The 27758-nt window shown below is 34.6% G+C and overlaps 2 protein-coding genes across 6 annotated transcripts; both read left to right on the top strand.

Moving 5' to 3' along the window:
• Positions 1–595: 595 nt before the first annotated feature.
• On the top strand, positions 596–10841 carry LOC111006454 (putative leucine-rich repeat receptor-like serine/threonine-protein kinase At3g14840). Of its 3 annotated transcripts, none has more exons than XM_022278410.2 (24): positions 602–767; positions 1080–1263; positions 2063–2134; positions 2252–2320; positions 2425–2496; positions 2568–2639; positions 2809–2880; positions 2991–3062; positions 3149–3220; positions 3315–3386; positions 3460–3531; positions 4911–4982; positions 5907–5972; positions 6079–6135; positions 6223–6258; positions 6352–6395; positions 6589–6965; positions 7094–7289; positions 8259–8405; positions 8664–8782; positions 8874–9084; positions 9199–9436; positions 9893–10043; positions 10365–10841. In XM_022278410.2, the coding sequence occupies exons 1-24, from the start codon at positions 668–670 to the stop codon at positions 10707–10709; spliced, it is 2988 nt and encodes a 995-aa protein (XP_022134102.1). In that variant the 5' UTR covers positions 602–667; the 3' UTR covers positions 10710–10841. The 3 variants fall into 3 exon arrangements, 2 of the variants coding, with proteins under 2 accessions (XP_022134102.1, XP_087976171.1); XM_088120045.1 differs by having other exon boundaries at positions 6193–6258; XR_015788977.1 differs by lacking the exon at positions 9199–9436 and having other exon boundaries at positions 596–767; positions 6193–6258; positions 10365–10505.
• A 1123-nt stretch (positions 10842–11964) lies between these two features.
• Positions 11965–26173, top strand: LOC111006465 (putative leucine-rich repeat receptor-like serine/threonine-protein kinase At3g14840). 3 transcript variants are annotated; one of them, XM_022278432.2, is made up of 24 exons: positions 11965–12122; positions 13964–14147; positions 14379–14450; positions 14529–14597; positions 14694–14765; positions 14849–14920; positions 15077–15148; positions 15259–15330; positions 15420–15491; positions 15587–15658; positions 15737–15808; positions 19916–19987; positions 21419–21484; positions 21585–21647; positions 21736–21771; positions 21877–21917; positions 22107–22483; positions 22611–22806; positions 23462–23602; positions 23870–23988; positions 24083–24293; positions 24389–24623; positions 25326–25476; positions 25703–26173. In XM_022278432.2, the coding sequence occupies exons 1-24, from the start codon at positions 12029–12031 to the stop codon at positions 26051–26053; spliced, it is 2982 nt and encodes a 993-aa protein (XP_022134124.1). In that variant the 5' UTR covers positions 11965–12028; the 3' UTR covers positions 26054–26173. The 3 variants fall into 3 exon arrangements, with proteins under 3 accessions (XP_022134124.1, XP_022134114.1, XP_087976175.1); XM_022278422.2 differs by having other exon boundaries at positions 24386–24623; XM_088120049.1 differs by lacking the exon at positions 13964–14147 and having other exon boundaries at positions 12037–12122; positions 24386–24623.
• The last annotated feature ends 1585 nt before the right edge of the window (positions 26174–27758 follow it).

The following is a 27758-nucleotide window of genomic DNA, read 5'->3' as shown; positions in this document are numbered from 1 at the left end:
CTGCAAAACAGAGTAGAAATTCCGATGCTAAAGTCAGTAAGCGTTCAAGTCAACTAGACAGAGAGAATTGGTTTGATCACGTACCTTGGAATGAAGCAAAATGGTTCTATTTATAGACAAAGTCCCCAATAAGGTTCTCGACAAGGCTACAACGACTCTTTAAAGTTGACGTGAAGTGTGGCGTGTTATGTCGTGGAGTTTGTCGGATAATGGGCTAGGCCGAAGTAGTCCAAATAATATATTTGGTCGGCTCGGTATGAGAACTCATGGCTGAGGAAAATATACTTGCGCGGGATGAAACGTGTACTGCTGAACATCCAACCATAACATGCCACGTGTAAGTTGAGAATTTGCTTCCAACATTGCCAATTAAAATGTAGCACATAAACAAGTTAGTTTGAATACTTACGAACATCAACCAATACGCTTAGATACCAAACAAATATATATTTATAGAAAGTGAATTAAGAAGAGAGAAAAAAAATATCTCAAAGTTAAAATCACTTTCTAAAAGATGTGATTGGACACCCCGCAGGCCCAAATTGCATGCATTTATTCACATCTTGACTTGTACATAATTGTCCTTATTCATATCTCTCTCTCACTCAAACTTATTCATTTGGAGAAAGCAACTCTTTTTTTCATTTTGGCTCCAAGAAGTGAAGATATGATGATGTTAGTAGCTCCAATTGCTCTTCTGGTTGTTCTTTCATTAATTATTTCTTGTTCTCCCACCATTCTTACTCCTAGTCTACCTCTCGACGAAGGTACGTAATATCTGTATTATTCAAATTGAAAAGCAGTAACTTCACATCTTTTCGTTAGGTTTATTCCCGATAATTAATTTGAATCTTTCATCTTGAAAATTTATTTTCATTTCAGACTTTCAAACATTTTATTGTAGTTATGATCAAACAAGTATTTGAAATCCTAATATAATAGGTTAGGTATTCAACTTCAAAACAGATTTAAATTTTTGTTAAATAATCGTAGAAACTATGAAAATGAAAGTTTATAAATTAAAATAGAAATTCAGTGTATTTGATTTTATAAAAATGTCGATGATGAAAATGACGCAGTGGAAGGCTTAGAGTACGTGGGAAAGAGGCTGGGAAAGAGGGACTGGAAATTTAATGAAAATCCATGCAGTGAAGAAGAATCTAGCTGGAAATCTGCAGATGCAAAGGATGGCAGTGGTTTCAAAAATAACGTCACATGCAATTGCTCATATGCTAGTGCTACCGTCTGCCACGTCACCCACATGTGTGTTCTCCCCCTCTAAATTATATGCAACAAAAATTCACCTTATTTGGAACTTCTTCGACTCGGATAAGTGTTAAAATTTTTACCTTAAACTTAAAAAAATGTTTAGCGTTTATAAAATTATTGGAAAAGGTAGTATTATGTGCATTCAATTTATTATAAAAATAAAGGGTTAGTATGGAATTGATAGGATTGAGGCAAAAATAAGAATAGATAGAGTTGATTTAAGAAAAATATTGATAAATTTTTGTTGGTTAACTTTGTGTCAGCTATATTTTTATTAAATTAGTGATTTTTTTTTAAAACTTTTTATGCTGTTCTGTTAAAATACTAGTTTGGTTTCTGTGTTTCCAATTTCAGTTCATTTTGATGTCTGTACTTTTAAAATGTTCATTTTGTCTATATACTTTTAATCCTTTAATTTTATTTTAAACTCATTTTTTCTATCAAGATTTCAACAAAACACTCTTACTCATATATTTCTTCTAAATGTAACTCTAAGTTTATATTAAAAGGTTTTTATTATGTTGAGAATTTGTGTTAAAATTTTGAAAATAGATATTAAAATGGTCAACTTTTTAAAGGGAGAGATCAGAACAAACATTCTAAAAGTATATAGACTAAAATGAATCAAGATGAAAGTGAACCGATCAAAATAAATAAATAAATACTGGACCAAACTAATATTTTAAATTAAGTCGAGTATTTATAGTTTAAAAAGTTTTTGGATGATTCCAGCTCATTGAGGTAGTTATAACAAATTTACAACTGTAAAAAGACAATTTTCTGAGACGCGCAGAATTCTGAAGTCGCAGAGTTTGCCGGGAACACTGCCGCCGGAGCTCTTCAGGTTGCCTTATCTGGAGGAACTGTACGTTCTTCACCCTTCTTTTCTCTTCTCTTCGCAATGGAGTTTATTGTTTTGCTTTTGCTTGATCGTACTTCAATTACAATCTACTCGTTTTCTTTTTCTTCTAATTCAATCCAGCGATCTCACTCGAAACTATCTTAGCGGCGAAATTCCTCCACAATGGGGCTCTACGAACCTCATCAAAATGTAATTTCTCTCCATTTCTTCCTCTCTGTGTGCGATGATCGTCATTTATTCAAATTATAGGTTACGGCCATCTTTTTAATCCATTGTAATCGAAAATCTCGCAGTTCCCTGCTCGGAAATCGGTTGACGGGTTCGGTTCCGGAAGAGATTGGAAATATTTCTACTCTCAGAGAGTTGTGAGTTCCGATTACACATATGTTTACCTCTCGAAGCATTAAAATCATCTGTTGTGTTGTTTTATGCATAGGGTCCTAGAAATGAATCACTTGTCCGGAAGCTTGCCTCTAGCTCTTGGAAAATTGTCGAACTTGGAAAGATTGTAAGATCATTTAATTTTAATATCGTCACGTATCTTCATTAATTCGTTAGTCGTTTAGCTATTCCAGTGTAAACTTTCGGTAGAGAGTTAATTAGCCGTCTTCAACTCGTGAATTTGCAAACAGAGCTTGTGGGTTGATTTTGATTCTTTCTTAAAAATTATAAATTAGACTTCTTGCCTCGAACAACTTCACCGGGGAGCTGCCGGAGTCTCTGGGAATGCTTACCTCTCTAACCGGATTGTAAGCTTTATAATATTTTCAGTCTTCGAGTTTTGTTTCCAGATCAATGCAAACATTTATTTTCTAGAACAATAATCAATTATTTAACTTTTTCTACTTCAACAATGCAGCCGAATCAGTGACAATAACTTTGCAGGACCAATACCCAGTTTCATCCAGAATTGGGCAAATATTAGTCTAATGTGAGAACTTCTCTACTCTACGCCCGATCCTAATTCTTCACGATAACCATGAATCGTGTCTCACTAATGTAATTTGTTTGCGACAGAATAATTCAGGCAAGTGGGCTGAGTGGGCCTATTCCTCCTGAAATCGGACTTTTGAAAAACTTAACCGACCTGTTAGTATGCAGTTTTATTTCATGGTTTACTGTCTCCAGAAAAAGAAAAGAAAAACGTGTTTTTTCTTATACGCATGCATATTTCAACGTGCAGGAGAATAAGTGACTTGAATGGAGCCTCATCACCCTTTCCATCGCTTAATAATTTGACTAATATGCAAAACCTGTGAGCACCTCCATTCCATTAGAACTTGTTGGAAGCACCTCAGCCAATTAATTTTGTTTTTGTTTGCCCACAGAGTATTGAGAAATTGCAACATAACCGGAGCCCTGCCTGACAATTTCGGTGGGATGGAATCTTTGAAGCTTATGTCAGTATAAGTTCACTTCATTTCTTTCTAGTTTCTTGCTCATATATATTACTTTTTTTAAATCTTATATATATTATTTTTTTAAAATCTTATATAGATTGGTCAACCTGAACATAACTCAATTGTCTAAGACATGTATTTCTTTTTTTGACTAAGACATGTATTTCCGACAAATAGATTGTGCAAAAAATAAATGTGAATGCTTAAAGATCCATCGAACGAGTGGATTCACTCTCTTACAACCAACACAAATTTTGTTCTTAGAGCCGAAACTATTTGCTTACCTTTACATACTCTCCAAAGTAGCATTTCTAATACCTCTGTAGCGCAAGCTCGAAGACATTGAATACACCCACGCAAATGGACACAGGAGTTGGAGAGCTTTTTATGCGGTAGTTTCAATGGAATTTGTTGGCGGTGTTAATGGTGTGTTTGGCCGTTTAGATGGACCATCTCACTTGACAATTGCTGGAACTTTAGGTTTAGGAAAGTTTCCACGACTACCACGACAAGACTTGCCACTGTGACAATCCTGCTGACAATGTTTGCAACAGTTATTTTTCAAATCCGGAGGGAGGGAGGACAACAACAAATGGGAATGAAAGGAGAGTGATAGCGAGCGATGAGAGGAGGAGAAGAGAAAGGAGGAGGCGAGAAGAGGGAGAGAGAAAGCTGTGGTTGATGTAGTGGGAAACCTGGAGGACGGTCGCTGCACTTGTTGGAGGAGAAGGGAAGAGATAAAAAGGGAAAGAGGGGAAAAAAGCCAAATAAACCCAAGAAACATAAATCACTAAAAATTGTTACCTCATCTAAAATTTGTCACCTTAGTATTCCACGTCATTTTTCATTCTTCTGTTAGCCAAGTAACAGTCAACTTAACTTAGGGACCTTTGGAACTATTTTTTAACCACAAGACCAAAGTGTTGCTTCTGCAACTGTTTTTGAAACTTCACAAACTAAATAGAAGTCAAGTCTAAACTTCATGACCAAAAGTGTCGAGTCCTTGTGTAATTTTGTTAAATTGATAGAAAGTAACATATGAGATGCTAATTATATGAAGAGAAGAAATGCAATAAGTTTAACCTTGACGACTAATACGGATTGAGAATTTTATTGAACATGTGATCATTGAATCAGGTGTAAGACGTTTGTTAGTGATAGATATTCTGCATTGACTTCTGTTGAGCCTCAATTTTAAATTTGAATTTTAGCAACTAGCACTGCGCTCTTTATTTGAATTTCTGTACTTCTATTGCAGCCAATTTCCTTATTAGTTCGTAGTTCCTACCACCACTTCAATGGGAGCTGACAATTTGGAAGTTTCTTTTGATTGCGACTTCTTAATTTTCTCACTTTTTTACTTGCAATTTTCCTTGCAGAGACCTCAGCTTTAACAAAATAAGTGGGCGTATCCCTCCCAGTTTCCATAATCTTGTCGGAGTGGATAGAATGTAAGGAACTTCATGCAGAAATTTCAGTTATAAGATAACTACATGTGATGTAATTCTTCTCCATGGCTTGAGGGGAGGGGATGGCTAGTTAATTTAACATTCTCAATTGACGAAATTCATTTTATTATCAAGGTATCATGCAGAAAACAAATGTGCCAACCTGTATAAATGGGGAAACCTTGTAAATTACTGCCTCAATACCCTATATGCTAAGATAACTGGTTGAATTTGATCTGAGTTGTCTGAAGGAAGCAAACAACATTATCTCGTATTCTAACAACTTTAGATGCCTAAACATTTAAGTTGAAATTCTAGAAATCAAGGCACGATGTAGGATATTTTTGGATTTGTCAAATAAGATACAAGAAGCTTAGTTTTACCAACTGATTTATACTGAAAAAATGTTGCACTGTGTTGCCTAACCTGGAGTCATGTTTGTCTTTAACCTTTCATGGTAGTAAGTTGAACATGATGAAGAATATATAAAGAGCATCCTATGGTGGAAAGTCAGTCCATCATGTATTATGTCATATCTCATGTTGGATACATGCATTAGAATCTATTTTTGACTCAAAAGAAGTGGAAGTGTCACGTGTAGCATGAATTATAGCTTTTCCATCAGATTCAGAAAGTTGCTACTTGCTAGTAATGAGAACTCTTTACTTTTTAGTTAGAAATGTTTTCTTTTTCTTTTGTTCTTTAACATAGAAAGCACATTTCATTGAGCAAGATCCATGTTAACACCTCCCTCCCTTGGCTGTACTCTGTGTCATTTTGTTTCCATAACAAGCAATATTCTAGATTGCATTATGTCAATGGGATCAAAATTTACATTTTCAGGTTGCATCTTCATGATGGAACTCGCTAATGCAGAAAGGTCATCGCTCATTGATTATACTCATTTTCTAATATTCACTTGTTTAGATTTTTAACTGGAAACTTGCTAAATGGAGATGTTCCTCAGTGGATGCAGACTGAAGGATTGAACATGTAAATTCCGTACACACTTTGACCTTTTATTGAGGTTTATGGGAAGCACAAGTTTATTCGATATACATTTCATGAAGGTGATTAATCATAAACATCTTTTGTACAGTGATCTCTCTTATAACAAATTTTCACCAGTCTATACGAGCTGTCATTCACAACATTTGTAAGAATATTTTTGTTCTTTCCAATATCTTCTTACCATGATAATTTGCTTTCCAAGATACATTGTTTCCTTTCATTCCTCCTGCAGGAACCTGTTTGCAAGCTCTTCACTGGACAATAATTCGTAAGTTTTAAGTTTTTTCCAGCGTAAGCATGTACTTTGTTTGTTGCAATGTCACTTGTATTAACCTGGTACTAACTACTATTTTTTAATCAGTAACCATGTAGCTTGTTTGGGGAAGAACTTCATTTGTGAACAAGGTGAGTAGAAATTTGTCATTTACATGTGCATGATTGTTGCAATCTTAGGAAGTTGGGAGAATGCTGAAAACTGGAATGCTTTGCCAACTTAAGATGGTGGACATTGGTCTATTTCCCATTGAAAAGCTGCAATGTGAAAATGTATTTATTTATTCTTTTTTTAGTATTGATAAGCATGTTGATATTCTTGCAGCTCAGTACCATCTCCAGATAAATTGTGGTGGGGAGGACGTAATCATTAACGATGTATTGTTTGAAGGAGATAAAGATAAAGTCAACCCATCAGAGTTTGTCTCAAGTAAAACAAATTGGTTAGGCAGCAATACTGGCATGTTTTTGGACAATGAGCGCAAAAACGACGAGCTTTTTGCTGTGAATTCATCTGCACTGTCTATGATAAATTCCAAACTGTATGAGACTGCTCGAGTGTCTCCTGTGTCTCTTACATACTATATGTACTGCATGGCAATTGGAAACTACACGATAAGCCTCCATTTTGCAGAAATAATGTTTACTAATGATAAAAGTTATCGCAGCCTTGGAAGACGTCTTTTTGATGTTTATGTGCAGGTAAATAATGACATTTTGATCCCACCCAAAAGATAATGATATTTTCTCATATTCTTCCCCTTTTTTTTTGCTTAAAAAATTTCCTCATTACAAGCTCAAAGCCCCTTGATTGAAATTAAATATTGCAGGGAAGACGGGTGCTGAAGGATTTTAATATTGCAGATGCTGCAGGAGGTGTAGGTAAACCTTTCATAAAAAAGATTCCCATTGCTATTACTAGTGGTACTTTGGAGATACGATTTTTTTGGACTGGGAAGGGGACAACTGCTATCCCTACGAGGGGAGTCTATGGTCCTCTGATTTCAGCCATTTCAGTTGTTTCTGGTACGTTGAGTGACATTTTTATTCTCTTCTCTCGAGTCCATTTTTTATCCCTTTTGCCCATACGTTATTTTGACTGTATTTCAGTCCATAGATTATCTATCTATAATGACCCAACTTTTCTAGGGCATTATGTAATTTCATTTGAAACTGTTGTTATAAAATTAAAAATTCAACAAATACATTTATTAGTTTCAATAGTTATAATATTCTAATAATTTAAGGTCTCAGCATAATAAAATTAATTCTTTAGTCCAAATCCATAGTTCTTGAATATTCTAGTAGAAGAACTAGTTTTTAGGGGAAAAAATATTAGATTAAAATTTATAAATAAGGTTATAAAACTTCGATAACCATATCCTCTTCAGTCTATCAGCTTGCCATCAACTTGCAACATAGAATTTGTTTTTGCCAAAGTCTAGTATTGAGTAGATTAAATTACCAGTTTAGTTCTTGAACTTTTAGAATTGTGTTTAATAGGCTTCAAACTTTTAGAGTTGTATCTTAGGTCTCGAACTTTTAAAAGTGTTTAATAGGTCATTAAAATTTAAATTTTACAGCTATGAGGTGCATAAATTTTAAAAGTGTTTAATTGGTCTTCGAATTTTCAATTTTGTGCTTGACTTATTAGACATTTTTTTTTTTGAATTTAAAAATCTACCGGACACAAAATGTACTAATTCACGAATCCAATTTTGCATCTAAAAAGTCAATTGTATTTCTGAACTCAAGTGTTCGATGTGCTTTAGGCCATTATTTGCTATAAATTCTTATTCTACACTATTTAGTACACCTATCTACAATTATTGTGATTAATCTTAAATTAAGCACATATCACTAAAATTAGAATTTCTTGGATGGGTATATCATCATAAAATTGTTAAATTGCCCTCAGGAGATGATATCACATTGTCCATTACATTACCATATAAACAACTTTATACAATTATTGTCTCTCTTTTCATGATGCAGACTCTGAGCCTCCATCAGAAGGTCGACATACCTTACCTGCAGGTGCAATTGTTGGAATTTTGGCTGCAGTGGCCTTTGTTATAATTTTGGCTCTTGGAATTTTATGGTGGGGAGGTTGTCTTGGAAGAAAAAGTACAGATCGACAAGGTAATTTAGATGAGTTATCTTTGTCCACGAACATTGTGAATGTTGTATGTTTAGATTATTTTATGGGATTCAGGGTTTAACTGTTTTACTTAGCAAATATATAATCTCAAGTCCCATGTGAAAACAATGACAAATAAGTGGAGATTTTGATTCTGTCTCTCTGGGTATAGACAACTATCTAAAATCTGTTTATTATCATGCGCATAGGCAGCTTCATCGATTTTGACCATTCTATCATATATGCGGCTTCCTTTGCAGATTTGAAGGGTCTAAATCTGCAAATTGGTTCATTTACATTAAAGCAAATCACAACTGCGACAAATAACTTTGACATTTCCAATAAGATAGGGGAAGGTGGTTTTGGGCCTGTTTATAAGGTATTGTCACTAATTCTATTTTACTTGATTTGTAAACTTTTCTTTTGTAGAAGTCAAAGACTGAATGCAATGTTTTTCTTTCAAAGTGCAGGGTCGCCTCTTGGATGGCACCATGATTGCTGTTAAGCAACTTTCTTCAAAGTCAAAGCAAGGAAAACGAGAATTTGTGAACGAGATAGGCATGATATCTTCTCTGCAACATCCATATCTAGTAAAGCTTTATGGATGTTCTACAGAAGGAGATCAACTTTTGCTAGTATATGAATATATGGAAAATAATAGCCTCGCTCGGGCCCTATTCGGTAAGCTTTGCCTTAATACTTTGCCATAACAAATTTTTATTAGAATTCTTTGATGCATCCCGTAAGTTAATTAATGAAAGTATTGACCATCTCTCCTAATATAATAAATTGAAGGACCTGAAGAATGTCAATTAGAATTGGATTGGCCAACACGGCAAAAAATTTGTATTGGTATAGCCAAAGGTTTGGCTTTTCTTCATGAGGAGTCAGGATTGAAGATTGTTCACCGAGATATCAAAGGTACTAATGTACTGTTAGATAAAAATCTCAACCCCAAGATATCTGACTTTGGTTTGGCCAAGCTTGATGAAGAAGAGAATACCCACATAAGCACTCGGGTAGCCGGAACGTTGTAAGTCTCTATGATTAACTGATTCTCTCTGCATTATCCAAATAAGCTTTTGCTGTTTTTTTCGAATTTAGCCGGAAGGACTTGTCTATATTTTGGAACTTATAGCATATCATAGCCATTAATAAATACATATCAAATATATAGATCTTCGTAATCGACCCAAAACCCCAAAACCTAAACCAAGAGGGGCAGCCCCTCGGGAACAGATTATAGTCCTAGTTATTTGCTATCAAGAAATTTAATGGAGTTTAAATTTCTTTGAGCTTGGTATAATTACACAGCTGGACATTTTTTTGTTGAGACTTGAGACACAAGAAATGACATATTTATTTATTTTTAGTACAACATATAGGGATAAGGATTAGAACTCAGATATTTTGGGTGAAGATATGTCTTACCCTATTAAGCTATGCTCAAGATGACAACATATTTACTTCTAATATCATACTTTTGCAGTGGATATATTGCACCGGAATATGCAACACGCGGCTATTTAACTGATAAAGCAGATGTTTATAGCTTCGGTATCGTGGCACTAGAGATAGTTAGTGGGAGGAGCAACACTATATATCGGTCAAAGGACAAGTGCCTTTATCTTCTTGATTGGGTAACTCGATTTCCTTTTTGTACAACTATAGCTTGTTATGTTTGATTATTTTGCATTCGACCATGTTAACCACTAGGAAAGTCTTGGTCTGCTGTCTGAATTTTAACTCGTGTCCATTCTGATCCTTGCCTGGGTTGATAATCACTATGCAAATAAATCTTACCTTGTAACTATATTTATATATCCATTTACTTTTACTCACTTCAAAATCCAAGTTTCCATTTACTTCACGAGTATATTATCACGAGATCAACAGCGATAACTTTGGAGTAAAAGCTAGGAAAGTAAATTCAACTAATCTATGCTTTGTTTTGTTTCCAGGCACTTGTGGTGAAAGAGAAAGGCAGTTTAATGGAGCTAGTTGATCCAAGGTTAGGCTCCAACTTCGACCCAGAAGAGGCAATTGCAATGATCAATATTGCTCTCCTCTGCACCAATGTCTCTCCTTCGGCGAGACCTGCCATGTCTGCGGTGGTGTGCATGCTGGAAGGTAAGGCTGCTGTAGAGGAACTGGTTTCAAATCCAGACGACCTAAGAAAAGAGATGAGCGAAATGTGGAACCTTATGCAGCAGAATGACAAGAAAACTGGCGGCAAGAACCAAGCAGAGAGTGCGTCATCTATCGACGTGCCAAGTTCTTGGACATCGATAACGAGTAGAGACTAGACTCTGAAACTGCATATGTAGCGTCTTGAATATGGTATGTGGTATGTATAAGCTTTGATTTTGTGATGCGTATCATATACTCAATGGAAGGAGATGTTATGATATATATTTTATTTGGAGGGATTTAGTGGTGGTCGTTGTGTTGTGTGGATGTTTTATTTTATTTTTTTTTTATATTAAATCAATATTTATATGATTTATTGGAAAATATCAATTAATCTTAAAATGAAGGATTTTATGGAATTATCAACGCGTCGGCAGAGATATTATTCCTTGGCTGCTATGACTTGTGAGGTCAAAGTAGAACAGTAGGCCTCTTGGTCATAAAATTTATAATTAAATGTCATTAATTTAATGTCGGACTGAGAAAGAAAATGGTACCATCATCTTTATAAATAAATAAAATGAAAAAGTTGTCTTTTTTTTTTGTTGAGAAAAAATGGTCCCAAAATATATAAATATATTGACAGTAATGGTACCAAAATATTGATGTCAGTCAAAATATTTACATATTTCCTCTGAAAAAAAAGGATATATATTTATATATTGATGTACAAATCAATGAACCAAATCTTATCTCCTTTATTGAAATAGGTAGATTTTGTTAATTTATCTTCTTCTTTTATTTTTTTTAACTAAGTTCAGATATATATATATATATATATTTATTTATTTATTTATTTAATTATGATAAATTTAGTTACTATGACAAAAAACGGTGTGTTTAGTTACGGTTCTTTTTTCTTTAATGTGGTTTGGATTTTTTTTTTAATTTTGTTTTCTATTTTTAGAAGAGTGGTTAGGAAGTATTAGCCAAATTTCAAACAAAAAGATAAATTATCGAAAAATTTGATGACATTTATGTGTATATTTGTGGAATAACTTTTATACCCAAAAACCGGCGGTATAATTGACATATATTTCCATCAAATAGGTGGTGAGTTCGAATTTTTATCCCACATGTTATACTAAAAACAATATCAATTCTATAAAGTTGTGTAAAAATTAGCATTCATTTATCTCTTTTATTGACTTGTAATTCTTTTTGTCCTCGAGAAAATTAAAATTTATCCTCAAGTCAAAAAAAAAAAATCATCAAACACTCAAAATTGATATACATTTATATCCAAAATTGTAAGTCAATATTGAGAATGGTTGGTCTTTATTGCAATAATGCACATCTTGACCTGGTGCAAAATTGACTTGGCCATATTACGAGCTGAACTATTCATGAATTTCCCTTTCTCAGAAAAATCATTTATCCAAGTTTCACATATAAACAAAATACGCTATCATTTTTACACCTCAAGTCTGAACAGATGTTGGGTGTACCTCCATTTCCAGCCCTTTTGGTTGCTTCCCTCTTTATTTGTTGCTCTCTCGCTTTCCAAGCTCAATTGTCTCCCGATGAAGGTACGTAATATCAATACTCATGAACATTTTAGAAAACTCACCGATATTTATTTAAACTAAAAAGTAGTAGCTTGAGATTTTTACATAAGTTTTAAATAAAAGCCTAGATTAGAGATGACAACGGGATAGAGAAGTTAGGCGAGAGGTTTTAATCTCATTCTTGCAAAAGTTGGGTCGGGCACATTTCTTGTTGAGATTTATCTCGACTAGAACGTGTTGATGAATGATTAAATTCTCGGTAATGCAATAATTTAAGCTTTTAAGTTTAGGGGTGATTTTCGACGGAAGCTAGCTTAGGAGCCCTGGGGCGGCTGGACCAACAAATCTGAGGAGAAATGGGCGATGTTGAAGAAAGAGGATTAAGAAGGTCGTAGTAATACGAAGGAAAACGAAAGAAAGTGACAAAGTGATTGGAATTCCATTTCATAGACAAGTGGGCTGAAATTTTTTTTAGGAAAATTCGAATTCACACCACTATATCTCTTAACCAATTGAACTATATGCTCAAATTAGTTGGGCTGAAAATATAAACGTCCATTGGGTTAATATATAATATGTGTGTGTGTTTGTATAAAGATTATTTGGAGTGAGTGTGGAGATGAAGATCACAAGACGGTTTGGATAATAGAAAATAGAGTTTGGGGATGAAGACAATGCAATTTGGATATTAGAAATAAGGTAAAACATATTTTTTAGTCCGGTTTTAGAGATAGTTTTATTTTATCATTTTTTTGGTATGGGAGTAAATATTGGAACCCAAATATTTTAGTCAATATGTGTATCCGTTGAACTATATTTTAGGTTGGTTTTATTTGACGATACTAACGTAAGCATGCTTAGCTATTAGGTCTGATATAGGATTATATTTTGATAATTTGCCAAAATATATTTATTATTATTATTATTTTTTGTGATTGGCATCTTTCTCCTTCTCTCTTCTACTTCCATCTCTCCCTCCCTCTGCTGTTGCCATATCCCCGCATCGTCGTCTTCAAATCTTTAAGAATGAAGGGATATGGTGAATCTTATACATTCAATCGTGTGGGGGAAAATAGGAGTATGAGACGGTAGGATTGACCACATTAGCCTATTGGACTAATAGCTCATTTAGAGAAGATATTTAAAAGTTTTTTTCTTTCTTTTAATTTTGGATAGGATTTATGTTGGCTCTCGTTAGAGCTGTACGGTGAGGGTCCAACAAGCACGTACCAAGCCATTTGAGGGTACGAAAACCTCTCTCGTGGTTCTTGTGAGTCCTAAAAAAGTCAAAAATCATAAATTTGAGGCTTATATTCCCTAATGAAGTCGCTGGCAAAATTCGACCCGACTTAGATGAGGCGACTTGAGATTCCTATAGGTAACACAACACTAACAAGACTCAGGAAGGCAACCTGATTGGGATGTTAAATCTGAGATCTTATTCTGGTTGGATCTCAAGTTTTGAATGGAGTCAAGGTTGCTGTCACTCGTCTTCGGTTTGGCTGCAAAACTCATTTTATGGAATTGTTAGTTGGCGAATATTATAGTATTTTAAAGTCGATAAGAAAAATGTAACGAATGATATATAAGATTGAGATATGTTAATTAGTACTTTTTTAGAAAATTATACCGTATTTGAAATTATTTTTAGTTTATGCTATATTTGTTATTATTTTAAGCTAGATTATGCAACTTCCCATTATACTAATAATAAAAATTCAGATGTGGAGTGGAGAATCGAACTCACAATCATATATTTCAATTACGTCGAGCTATGCTAGCTTTAGCGATAAAAATTCAGAAATTGAAAGAGAATTTAAATATGATATTTTTTTTAGTATTAATTTATGGAAAATACACAGCGGATGGTTTCTGGTCTGTGATGGACGAATTGGGAAAGAAGAAAGTGAATTTCAATTTAGGTCCATGCAGTGGAGGGTACGATGGGGGGCAATCCAATCTTGGAGAAGATAATTTTCCTGTAAATAACATCAATTGTAGTTGTTCATCTGGGAATGCTACCATCGTCTGTCACGTCACCCACATGTATGTACGCTATTTTCGCTACTATTTTGATCTCTGTATTTTTAGTTTTGGAGGTTTATTTTAGTCTCTGTATTCTCAAAACGTTGGTTTTAGTTACTCTTCTGTTTTTTAATGTTTTATACAAATTCTCCTTTTAATACAAAAGTTACGGTTGCTTTTCAATAGAAAACTTCTTAGACACGGAACTAAACACAAACGCAAGATTCTAAGACATTTGTTTGGGTATCGCAGAATTCTGAAGTCTCAAAGGTTGCAAGGCGTTCTTCCGACTCAACTCTACAGGTTGCCTTACCTGGAGATACTGTACGTACTTCGATTCCTTCCCTCTCTTCTCTTGGCTATGGAGTTTCAATTACCCGTTAACATTTTCTTGTAATCCAGCGATCTCACTCGAAACTATCTTAGCGGCGAAATTCCTCCACAATGGGGCTCAATGAAGCTTGTCGGAATGTATTTTCTCTCCATCCATTTCTTCCTCTCTGCGTGCGTCAGAGTAGATTACGACCATCGTTTTAATTTCATCCCTAACAATCTAAAATGTTGCAGTTCTCTGCTCGGAAATCGGGTGACGGGTTCGGTTCCAAAAGAGATTGGAAACATCACTACACTTGAACAGCTGTGAGTTCTGATCACCATACGTTTGCCCTTCTCATTTCAGTTTTTCAATTATTCAAACATCTGTGGTCTTGCTTTATTCATAGAATCCTGGAATCCAATCAACTGTCTGGAAGCTTGCCTTCAGAACTTGGTAATTTGCCGAGCTTGACAAGATTGTAAGATCATTTAGTTTAATTATTTTAATCTCGTCACATGTTTTCCCTCCTAAATTCCTTCAGGCGTTTAGCTATTCCCTGGCGCAAAGCTTTTGTTCCACTTACAGAGTTATGGCTTGGCTTGATTTTGATTCTTTCTTATAAATTATTAATTAGAATTCTTTCCTCGAACAACTTCACTGGGGAGCTGCCGGCGTCTCTGGGAAATCTAACCTCTCTGATCGACTTGTGAGCTCTTACAAAATTTCAGTCTTCGAGTTTTGTTTCTAAATTAATTCATACATTTACTTTCTGGCACAAAAATAAATTATTGAAAAATTTCTAATACAACCATGCAGCCGAATCAGTGACAATAACTTTGCAGGACAAATACCCAGATTCATTCAGAATTGGGTAAATATTGGTAAAATGTGAGAGCTTCCCTACATTCTACGCTCAATTCAAAATTCTTCACGATAACCATGAATAGTGTCTCATCAAAGTAATTTGATTGCCACAGACAAATTCAGGCAAGTGGGTTGAGTGGACCTATTCCTCCTGAAATCGGACTTTTGGAAAGCTTAACCGACCTGTTAGTATGCAGTTTTATTTCATGCTTTTATTGTCTCCAGAAAAAGAAAAGAAAAACGTGTTTTTTCTTATATGCATGCATATTTCAACGTGCAGGAGAATAAGTGACTTGAATGGAGCCTCGTCACCCTTTCCATCACTTAATAATTTGACTAAGATGAAAAACCTGTGAGCAGCTCCATTCCTTTATAACTTAACTTGTTGGAAGCACCTCAGCGAATTAATTTTGTCTTTTATGACTTACAGAATATTGAGAAATTGCAATATAACAGGAGTGCTGCCTGATAATTTTGATGGGATGAAATCTTTGAAGATCTTGTAAGTATAAGTTTCCTGCACTTCTCTGTAGCTTCTTACTAGCTCCTACATATTACTTTTTAATATCTTTTATAGATTGAAAAGTTTCCTGGAATTGGAATTATCTTGACTCACATGTCTTCCATGAGAATATTGGGACAACCGTGTCAAGATCTTTTTCTCTTCAGATATTGAAGATTGGAAAAGAATTGGTGCCGTGTGATGAATAATATTGTATGGAGAAGTGAGAAGTTTAGGTGCTTTTCGTTAGTGATACGGAAACAAAAATCTAAAAATTCTTTCTTCAAGTGTGTTTAGTAATATATTTGTAAACTGTCCCCAGGGATAGCTTGGGCCTTCAAGGAATATCCTTGAGGTCTTGGGTTTGGGTTCAAGCCACAAAGAACACAGCTCCACCAAGCAATGACCCCTTGCGTATGTACGAGTATGAGGACAGTGTGATAAGCGTCGAGGTTGCTTGGGTTTACAAAGCTAGAGGTCCTTCTAGGATCCTTGCAAACATTCACAAAAACAACTAACTTACCGAATGATTCCAACCAAGAGTAAGGTTAGAAGATGAATCACTCTTAGATCGGACTTAGAATCTACGATGGTCACTCCTAGATCCTAAGACGACTCACTCCAGAATTAGCTTGATTAAGACTAATCCAATGAATCGGTTTAACATCCAATGAAGCAACACCAAATGTGTTAAGGAACAAAAGTTCTTGAATTCCAATATGTTTAATCTTAAGTTATCCCCATTACAAGCCTTTAAATAGGCCAAATGGTCGTTCAACATAAGAACACCAAAAGTTTTTTCAAAATACTACTTAATGCAAATTGTAGAAAATAAGACATGCAAATTAAAACTTGATTGCACATCATTCTAGACACTTAAATGCAGATCAGAAAATGTAGTCACGCTTCAAATGGTCTTATCTATGTGCTGTAGGAGGCGCTTCACATTTGGATATGGTTTGACAACTTTTGACTTCACAAACTCCAAAGAGGTGCAATCTGCAAAGGCACCTGTTCACGAATCTGCACACTTTTTTTGTCCTCCGTGCCATCTCTCAAAATAGACAACTTTTCCCGTGCCATCTTTGCTCCATTCTCTTCTTGACTCGTTGAAGTAACATTATGAATAAATTCGGGCTCAAAATTCTTTGTTGGTTCTTGTGCATTAACAAGCTTTCGAAGGTGCAGTGTGAAAGCCTCTTGAATCTTCTTGTCTTGCTTCTTGTAATTGCTCCTTTGGTACATGTAATTGGTCACAAATGGATTCGTATCACAGTCTGCCTTCCCCACAAAAGGCCAAAGGGTTGCCGACTTCTAGGTAATCTAAAATTTATATAATTTGAATCACAGCATTCAAAAAACAATTTTAAAAACCAAATATGCCAAAATCTAAAACTTGCCCTTAAAATTTAGGAATTGGGAAAATCTGATGCTTTTTGCTTTTTATTTTATTTTTCACGTGTGAATAATGAGTTCAATCCAAAATTTGATATAATACTTTGGAAATTTTAAACCATACGGTTACCTTATACATATTCTAGAGATGAATTGGGTCATTGCATACGATGTAATAACTAGTTCTCCTTTTCTCGTCTTACTAAATGTTCTTTTTGAAACCAAGGTAATTTACAATTTGGTCTTTGAAGATTAAGAAATAGTTATATATAGCTCTTGTGAGGAGTTGCCCATTAGTTGACTAACGGAAACATAAAGTGGTTGGCTGAGGTGGTAATTTTTACTAAATTTATATTGTTATTTTTGGCTCCAGTCTTCTCTCCTCCTTTGATAAAGGCTCACTACAAAATACTTAGTTCTTGATTGGTGAAGACCTATCTTGTGCTGACCACCACTAAATGTTTTTTTTTTCCTCAATGAGAAACACATTTTTCATTGATAAAGATGAAATATACAAAAGGAGAAAGGACCAAAGGGAGAAGAGCTAGAAAAATGCCCTCCTACTCATCAAAAGATCATTCAAAGTATAAGATGAAAAAGAAGGATAATAACATTTACACCAACTAAGACCTATAACCAAAACATTGTTCAAGAATCTGCTGAATGGTTGGAATTTGTCGTTGAAAGTTTTGTTGTTCCTTATCTACAAAGACATCGAATGAAGGCTCTGATAAGAAGAGACCGTAGAATCTCTTTTTCTTTTCTTAGAAGGTGGCTCCCCAGAGATGCTTGTAGCACTGCTGTGATGTTCGGTATGCAAAGGAGTCTGCCGTTCCAAAAACCTCAATCAGAAAATTCCAAAACTTATGAACAAAATTGCACGGTATGAAAAGGTGGTCTTGTGTTTCCGCTTCATTATAGCACATAATATAACAATTAGGAGAGATGACCAGAGTAGGAAGTCTTCATTGCAATCTGTCTTGTGTGTTTAAGGCTTGGTGATTGAGCTCCCAAATAAGGAATTTCACCTCTTTGGGGTATTGCTCCTTTCAAATATTATTGAATGAAGCATGGGGATGAGACATCTATTTTGAGATTAAATTGTTGAGAAGAGATTTGATCGAGAATGTATTTTTGGAGTCCGTTGCCCGTTGGCCATAACCACTTATCCTCCGAAGATGATGGAGAGATAGAGACCTTTATCGAGATGGAAAATACGTGGCTCCTTAATGGTAAGGAGAAATCTTGTTCTCACAATCATTATTGTTTGACAATTAAGAGATAAAATGCTAAAACAAACATTTTTTCCTTAAATCGAGTGAGTTGTCAATTTTTTAATGGTGGTGAGGACAAGATTTGGTCCTCACTTAAGGAGCCAAGTATTATCCTATTGAGACCTAAAGCTTGCGGTAAGGAGGAATCTTGTTCTCACCACCATTAAATGTTTGACAACTAAGATAGAGAAATGCAAAAACAAACATTTCTTTTAAATAGAACGAGTTATCAATTTTTTCATGGTGGTGATGACAAGATTTGATCCTCACCGTTAAGGAGCCAAGTATTATCCTATTGGGACCTGAAGCTTAGGCAGGGGCTCTTTGATAGCGAGTTGGTGGAGGAAAATAAGAAGTAAAAAAGGGAAGAGAGAGAAAAAGCGGTGGTTTTCATAGCGGTGAATGGTGAAGGATGACTGTTGCAATTTGGATTGGTGGATCAGCAATGGTTGGCATGGCGGCTAGTACTCGTCGAAGGAGGAGAAGGGAAGAAAGAGAGGAAGGGGAAGAGTGAAAAAAATAATAAATCTCATAAACCGAAAAACAATATATTGTTATTAAAAATTTTCACTTTAGTCAACTAATGGTTAATTTAACTTGACTAATATGCAATTTAACTAAGAGATCATTTTAAACTATTTCTTAAACCACTCAAGACTGAAGTGTCACTTTTGATATTTCATAGACAAAATAAAAAATAAGTCTAAACCTTAGGATCAACAGTGTATTATGCCCTTAAAACAACTACGAGTGGTTTGTGCCCCCTTAACACACCTCATCTGACCTTTGTAGATATTTTAGAATTTATTAACATATTTACTTGGACTTGCATTAACATGGCTAATATATTTAAAGAATGAACCTGAGCTTCTTCGATTTCATTTGTACTTCACAAAAATCAATCGTTTTTTCCTTCTTTACATAAATTAATGCAGACCAGATAACAGCTTCAAGTCATTATGTAATTATATTAATTGATGGAAAGTAACATATGAGATGAAAATTATATAAAGAGAAGAAATGCGTTAAGTTCAGACTTTGAAGGCTATTAGGCATTGAAACATTGCATTTAATATGTGTTATTATTTTTGTGATAGAAATTCTGCATTGACTTTAATTGAGCCTCATAATATAATAGACACGTTCTTCTGGTGGTTTGTTGCTGTTGATGAAACTAAATTACTCCCTGAAGAAACCCTTTTGTTCATTGAATTAACAAAGGCATCAGACAAACTTTATTTGAAATTTAATTTTTGCAACTAGCAGTTGGTTCTTACTTTAAACTTTTATGACGTTCCATAAACAATTTCGATTGTAGCCTACTTCCAACTTGGTTCATAGTTCTCCAGTACTAATTCCATGGGGGTTGATAACTTGGAAGTTTCTTTTAATCACGAGTGCTTAATGTGTTCTCACTTTTTTACTTGTACTCTTGCAGAGACCTCAGCTTTAACAAAATAAGTGGGCAGATTCCTACCAGTTTTCGAAGTCTTGTCATGGTGGACGAAATGTAAGAAACTTTATGCAGAAATCTCAATTATAACTGCATGTAGTCATTCTCTCATGGCTTGAGGGGAGGGAAGGGGAGGACTAGTTAATTTGACAAACTCAACTGATCGATGAAATTCATTTTATTTTCAAGATATCCTGCAGAAAGAAATGTGCCAACTGCCAACCTGTATAAAGGAAGAACCCTTATGATTTACTACATCAATACTATATGCTAAGCTAACTGATCGAATTTGATCAGTGTGAATTGTCTAAAGGAAGCAACTAATATCATCTCATATTTTAACAACTTGAGATGCTTAAAAATTTGAGCTCAAATTCTAGAAACGAAGGTATGATGTAGGATATTTTTGGAATTTATCAATGTTGAGATATTCATATATGAATCGAATTTACCCAACCATCATCTTAAACTTTTGAGTTGAGTGGTATTTTATTTATCTTTAACATGGTATCAGAGGAGAAGGTCATGTGTTTTAACCTCAGCATTGTAGTTTCCTTTCCATTTATAATTATTTCTAATTGTTGGGCCTTATGTAATTATCCAAGCCCATAAGTGAGGGAGAGTGTTGAGATATCCATATATGAATTAAATTTACCCAAATCAATTTAAATTTTTAGGTTGAGTGGTGGTTTATTCATCCTTAACAATCAAACAAGATACAAAAGCTTAGTTTTAACCACTGGTTTATATTAGAAGAAATGTTTTATGTGTCGGCTATCCTGTAGCCATGTCAGTAAGAGTCACCTGTACGCAAAGAAAAAAAAGGCAGGAGGAGGCAGAAACTAGTTAGGCAGAGTGTATGGTGTGGGTGGGCCCACCCATTTTGTAATAGGATAGTACGACAATAGGCTGTACTGGAAGGGATTTCTAGGGAGGCTTCGCCCTGAGGAGGGTTTTTACTTTTATGCTGGTACTTGCTTTAGGCTTAGACTCGTTTTAGGAGGAGAGAACCTAGCCTCTTTTAAGTGTTTGGAGAATTTGTTCTCACTGTTTTATTGCTGTGTTAATAAAATTTTTAAAATAGGTCAACTAAGACCGATCAGTATCATGTCATGTCTCATGTTGGATACATGCATTAGAGTCTATATTTATCTCAACTGAAGGGGAGAGTGTACTATGTTGCATGAATTATAGTTTATTCATCAGATTCAGAAAGTTGCTACTGGCTAGTAATAAAAAAAATTTCTTTACTTTTTGGTTAGAAATATTTTCCTCTTTTGTTTTTTAATATTGAGAGTACATTTCTTTCAGTAAGATCCATGTTAACACCTCACTCCCTCGACTCCACTTTGCTTTATTTTGTGTCCATTACTAGCAAGCACTTTTCAAATGGGATAATAATTTACATTGTAAGGTTGCATCTTCATGATGGAACTTGAAAGGTCACACTCATCCATTGTACTCATTTTCTAATATTTTCTTGTTTAGTTTTTTAACTGGAAACTTGCTAAATGGATCCGTGCCTGATTGGATGCTGCATGAAGGAGAGAGCATGTAAATTTCCTTACAAACTTTTATTGAGGTTTATGGGAAGGATAAGTTCATTTGATATGCCTGTTGTGAAGATGATTCATTATGTACATTTTTTTTACAGTGATCTCTCTTATAATAAATTTACACCACTCTCTACGATCACTGGGTGTCAATCAGGAAATTTGTAAGAATGTTCTTTTATCTTTCCAATATCTTCTTATTATACTAATTTTGTTTAGAAGATGTATAATTTCTTACTATTCCTTGTGCAGGAACCTGTTCGCAAGCTCTTCCCTGGACAATAATTCGTAAGTTTAAGTTTTCTTGGGTATAATCATCTACTTTTGTTTATATAGTTGGTACGCCACTTATATTAATTTGGTACTAACTAGTAACTACTATTTTTTGATTAGTGGCCTTGTATCTTGTTTGTCGAACCGCAGTTGTGCCCAAGGTGAGTAGAAATTTGTCATTTTCATATGCATGATTGTTGCAATTGCAATCATGGGAGAGGTTGAAGAATGTTGAAAACTGGAATGGTTTTCGACTCATTGGTCTATTTCCCATCGCAAAGCTGCAAAGCTGCAAATGTGATTTCTGTTTTCTTTTTGTAATATCGATAAGCATGTTGATATTCTTGCAGTGCAGCGCCATCTCCATATAAATTGTGGTGGGAAGGAAGAAACCATTGATGATGTTAAGTTTGAAGGAGATAATGATACAGGCAAAGCATCGCAGTTTTTCTCAAGTAAAACAAATTGGGGATTTAGCAATTCTGGTACTTTTATGGATGATGACCGAAGTACAGATGACTACATTGCTAGGAATTCATCTGCGTTGTCTATGATAAACTCCACACTGTACGAGACTGCTCGAATTTCTCCAATGTCTCTTACATACTATGTGTATTGCTTGGCAACTGGAGATTACACGATCCACCTCCATTTTGCAGAAATAAAGTTTACTGATGATAAAAATTATAGCAGCCTTGGAAGGCGTATTTTTGATGTCTACGTGCAGGTAATTAATGACATTTTGCTCCCCACCCAAAAGATTCTGATTTTTTTTTTTTAATTTTGTTTTAATGGTACTCAAATACTTTCTCATTACAAGCTCAAAGTGCCTTGATTGAAATTCAATATTGTAGGGAAGACGGGTGCTGAAGGATTTTAATATTGCAGATGCTGCAGGAGGTGTAGGTAAACCTTTCATAGAAAAGATTCCCATTGCTATTACTAGTGGTACTTTGGAGATACGATTTTATTGGGCTGGGAAGGGGACAGTTGCTATCCCTACGAGGGGAGTCTATGGTCCTCTAATTTCAGCCATTTCAGTAGTTTCTGGTACGTTGAGTGACATTTTAATTCTCTTCTCTCGAGTTCATTAGATCTTTTTTTGCCCATATGTTATTTTGACTCCATTTCAGTCCATATGTTTTCTATCTATGCTGTTATTAAATTCAACAAATACATTTATTAGTTTCAATATTCATATATTCTAATAATTAAAGGTTACAGCATAACCAAATTAATTCATTAGTCCAAATGCATATTTCTTGCATATTCAGGTAGAAGAACTAATTTTTAGGGAAACAAAATTACTAAATTAGATTAAAATTTTTAAAACATCTCATAATCTTTGGTAATCACATCCTCTCCTGTCTATCACAGCTTGCCACCACTTTAAGCTTAGAAATTTATGCTAAGTCAAGTATTAACAACACTCAATAAGCTAAGATGCAAAATGATCCAAAATTAGATAAGCAAGATAGCATCCTGACATGTTATCTCTTATTGCACAATAGTCCTAGAACTCATAAGTCATAACTCATTAGTACATTTTTGTTACTTCAACCCAACATAGTTCCTTTTTCACTAAAATTAAAATTTCTCGAGTGGGTATATCATCACAAAATTATTAAATTATCCCTAGGAGAGGGATATCATCTTACTTTACCTACAATTTTATGCAATAATTGTCTCTCATCTCTTGATGCAGACTCTCCATCAGGAGGCCGGAATACCTTACCTGTAGGTGCAGTTGTTGGGATTTCGGCTGCAGTTGCCTTCTTTATAATTTTGGCTCTCGGAATTTTGTGGTGGAGAGGCTGTCTTGGAAGGAAGAGTACACATCGACAGGGTAATTTAGATTAACAAATTTGCCAAAATTGTGAGTGTTATATGTTAGAATTATATTCTAGGATTCAAGGTTCAACTATCTAATTTTAAAAATTTAAAATTTTGGGTTCAATGTGCAAACAATGATAACTAACTGTAGTGTGAGATTCTGTTTTTCTGGGTATGGCACAGTCTAAAAGTCTGTTTGTTATCAACTTATCATGAAATGAAAATAGACAACTTCATAGATATTGACTATTGTTTCAAACGCATTGGGCTTCCCATGCAGATTTGAAGGGTCAAAATCTGCGCGTTGGTTCATTTACATTAAAGCAAATCATAGCTGCAACAAATAACTTTGACGCTTGCAATAAGATAGGGGAAGGTGGTTTTGGACCTGTTTATAAGGTGCTATCACTAATTCACTATTTGACTTGATTTGTAAACTTTTCTTTTCGTAAAATTTAAAGATTGGATGCAATATTTTTCTGTTGTAATACAGGGTCGTCTCTTGGATGGCACCATGATTGCAGTGAAACAACTTTCTGCAAGATCACAACAAGGAAACCGCGAATTTGTGAATGAGATAGGCTTGATATCTTCTTTGCAACACCCAAATCTTGTTAAACTTTATGGATGCTGTACTGAAGGAGATCAACTTTTGCTAGTATATGAATTTATGGAAAATAATAGCCTTGCTCAAGCTCTCTTTGGTAAGTTTTGCCTTATAGGGCTTGCCAGGACTAATTTTTATTTGAATTATAAATAAAGTATTGACCATCTCTCTTAATATAATAAATTTAAGGAGCTCAAGGATGTCAATTGAAGCTGGATTGGCCAACAAGGCAAAAGATTTGTATTGGTATAGCCAAAGGTTTGGCTTTTCTTCACGAGGAGTCAAGATTGAAGATTGTTCATCGAGATATCAAAGCTACTAATGTATTGTTAGATAAAAATCTCAACCCCAAGATATCTGACTTTGGTTTGGCCAAGCTTCATGAAGAGGAAAACACCCATATAAGCACTCGAGTTGCTGGAACATTGTGAGTAGCTAACCTATGATTAAGTGATTCTCCCTACATTCATGGAATATGCTTTTGCTTTATTTAATTTTTTCTTACTTAGTGCCTGAAGACCTAGTACTATGGAACTTGCAGAATTACATTGTCAAAATAAATAATTATCAGATAAATTTGTTTTTTTTATCAATGCTTTTGTAGGCCACAATCCACCCAAACCCCAAGCCTAAACTAATAGGAACCGTCCCTCGAAACAAACCAAACAACTAGAAATATATTGAAATATAAAAGGTAAAAGAACTACAAACTCTCAAATAATTTGAGGTACTTGGACACTCTCCTCTCTTGAGTATTCATAATCGAGGCTGAACCACATGAAACAATTGTTTACCACATATTCGAGCCGAAACCACATGAAACAATTGTCTACCTCAATCATTTCCTGCTCGCTTTATTTATAACAAATCTCCTAACAACTTTCCTAACTAATTGCTATTATACTCTTTTCCTAATTCAATCCTAATAGTATTCCTATCAAAATAATAGAATAGTTCTTTGTTGTCAAGAAATTTATGGAGTTAAACTTGCTTTGGGCTTTGTATAATTACAGCTTGAACTTTTTACTCCAAACATAATAAATGTTGTCTGAAGCTTTGGAATTAAAATTTTAATGATCCTACAAATGCAAGATAGAAAATATTTGTGCCTAATATCATTATTTTGCAGTGGATATATGGCACCCGAATATGCAACACGAGGCTACTTAACTGAGAAAGCAGATGTCTATAGCTTCGGTGTCGTGGCATTGGAAATAGTTAGTGGAAGGAGCAACACTATATATCGGTCAAAGGATAAGTGCCTTTATCTTCTTGATTGGGTAACTTTATTTCTTTCTTGTATAACTATTCCTTGTTATGGTCGATTATTTTCATTCAACCATGTTAACGATAACACAAGGAAAGTATCTCATTTCTCTTCCTGCCAATGCAACCCGAAGTCTTGGTCTTTTGTGTGAATTTTAACTCTAGGTCCATCCTGATCCTTGCATTGCTTGATAATCACTATGAAAGCAAACCTACCTAAATACTTTTTCTATTTCCCAGGCACTTGTGTTGAAAGAGCAAGGCAGTTTAATGGAGCTCGTCGATCCAAAGTTAGGCTCCAACTTCGACCAGGAAGAGACGATGGCAATGATCAAAATTGCTTTGCTCTGCACCAATGTCTCTCCCTCAGCGAGACCTACCATGTCCTCGGTGGTGAGCATGCTGGAAGGTAAGGCTGCTGTCAAGGAGTTGGTTTCAGATCCTGATGACATGAGAAAAGAGATGAGCGCAATGTGGACCCTTATTCAGCAGAATGAGAAAATAACCGACAACGAGAACAAGGAAGAGAATCCATTGTTTATGGACATGCCAAGTACCAGTTCTTCGACATCGATAAAGAGTAGAAGCTAGACTCTGATACTGCATCCTTAATGGTATGTGATATGTTTAAGCTTTGATTTGTTATATGAGTATCACAATTATTCAACTGAAAGAGATCAGTATAACAAGGTTTAAGGCCAGTTGTTCTTATGCTTGATTCTACTTGAATATGTTGATACGAACCAATTTTATTTATACCACATTACGAAGTCAAGGGAAAATTCGAGAGTTCCCTGCACTCCTTTAAACTCAACAGAGTTACAATACTCAAGATAACGAAAAGCATAAAAGAAAAGTAATGCTCCTCTCCCTTCCTTTTATCTACTATAACAGACCCGCTAACTAACAATATTCCTCGGGCCCACAAACGTTCCAAAATAGACAGCCTCTCCTAATTCTCACGTGCCCTTCCTAACTTCTTATCCCGAGCATACACCTTAGTGATCAGGGTCTATCATATGTTTCTAAGATTTAAAAGCTTCAGTTACTGCTAAGTTGGTTTTATATATTTAATAGATAATTAAACTGTAAATATTTACTTTTCCTATGCAATTGGAGTTTATGTTTTTATGGTATCCTTAGTTAAGGGTGAGAAGAAAGTTTCTCATATTTCTCACCTCTGTTTAAAGGTAATTAGGGTTTTATTTTTTAATAAGAAAATTAATTTTATTTTTTCTTCTAAATGGTATTAGAGAGAGTGGATAAACCCTAACCCTAGCTTTAACCCTACCCCTAATTCTAGCTACCCTACTTTCACTGCCCGATGTTACCGCCACTATTGTTGTCTGTTGTCCCTGTCGTAGTCTTTTTTATTTAAAATTTTTGTTTCCAATCTTATTTAAAGATATTGATTGTTGATGAAGATGTTGGTGGTGAGCCAATGTTTTAGCATATATATATATATATATTATATATATTTTTTGTACAGCTAGCAACTAAATGTTGTTGGATTTATTTTGCTACGATGATATGGTTGCAATAAAAATTATAATATCAATAGCTCAATTTGATGGTGATGTGGATAGATATTCTTGAAAAGATAATTGAAATTAAGAAACTTACAAAAGGAAACATTTCTTTTCTTATAAGAAATAGGTATTTTGTATCTTCCTAAGCAAATCATAAATCTTATATTAGTACTTCTGTATTTATTACATATATTTTATTTGGACGAATTTAGTGGTGATCATTGTGTTGTGTAGATGTTTTTTTTTTTTTCAAATATTGAATTATTGAAAAATATCAATTAATCTTAAAATTAAGAATGTTATAGAATTCTTTAAACATAGCTCAATTGGTTTAGGTATATATTTATAACTAAGAGGTCGTGAGTTCAAATTTTCACTTCACGTATTGTACTATAAAACACGTTAGGATATTATTTCCAACCTAGTGTGACTATTGACTTGTGAGGTCAAGTACCACAGTAGGCCTCTTGGTCGTCATAGCTTTGAAATTTATAAATATCGTTATAAAATTGAATTTTATGTGGGAGTGAGAAGGAAAATGGTCCCAAGTAAAAAATAAATAGTTGTCTTTATTTACTCAAAATATTTATATATTCTTTTAAAATAATAATAATAGTAATAACATTTATATATTGATGTATAAATTGTTTTTTTAACCTCTTACTGAGGACGGAATAGATACTAATTCCTTCCGAGCGTCGAGCTATGCTCGTTTTAGCTATTGATGTCTAACTAGATCAAAAATCTTATCTCCTTTATTCAAATAG

Source organism: Momordica charantia (assembly GCF_013281855.1).
Source record: "Momordica charantia cultivar OHB3-1 chromosome 11 unlocalized genomic scaffold, Mcharantia_2.0 BLBB01000011.1, whole genome shotgun sequence".
NCBI classification, from domain to species: domain Eukaryota; kingdom Viridiplantae; phylum Streptophyta; class Magnoliopsida; order Cucurbitales; family Cucurbitaceae; genus Momordica; species Momordica charantia.
Note: the sequence above shows the minus strand (reverse complement) of the source record. Positions and strands in the feature narration are given on the sequence as shown.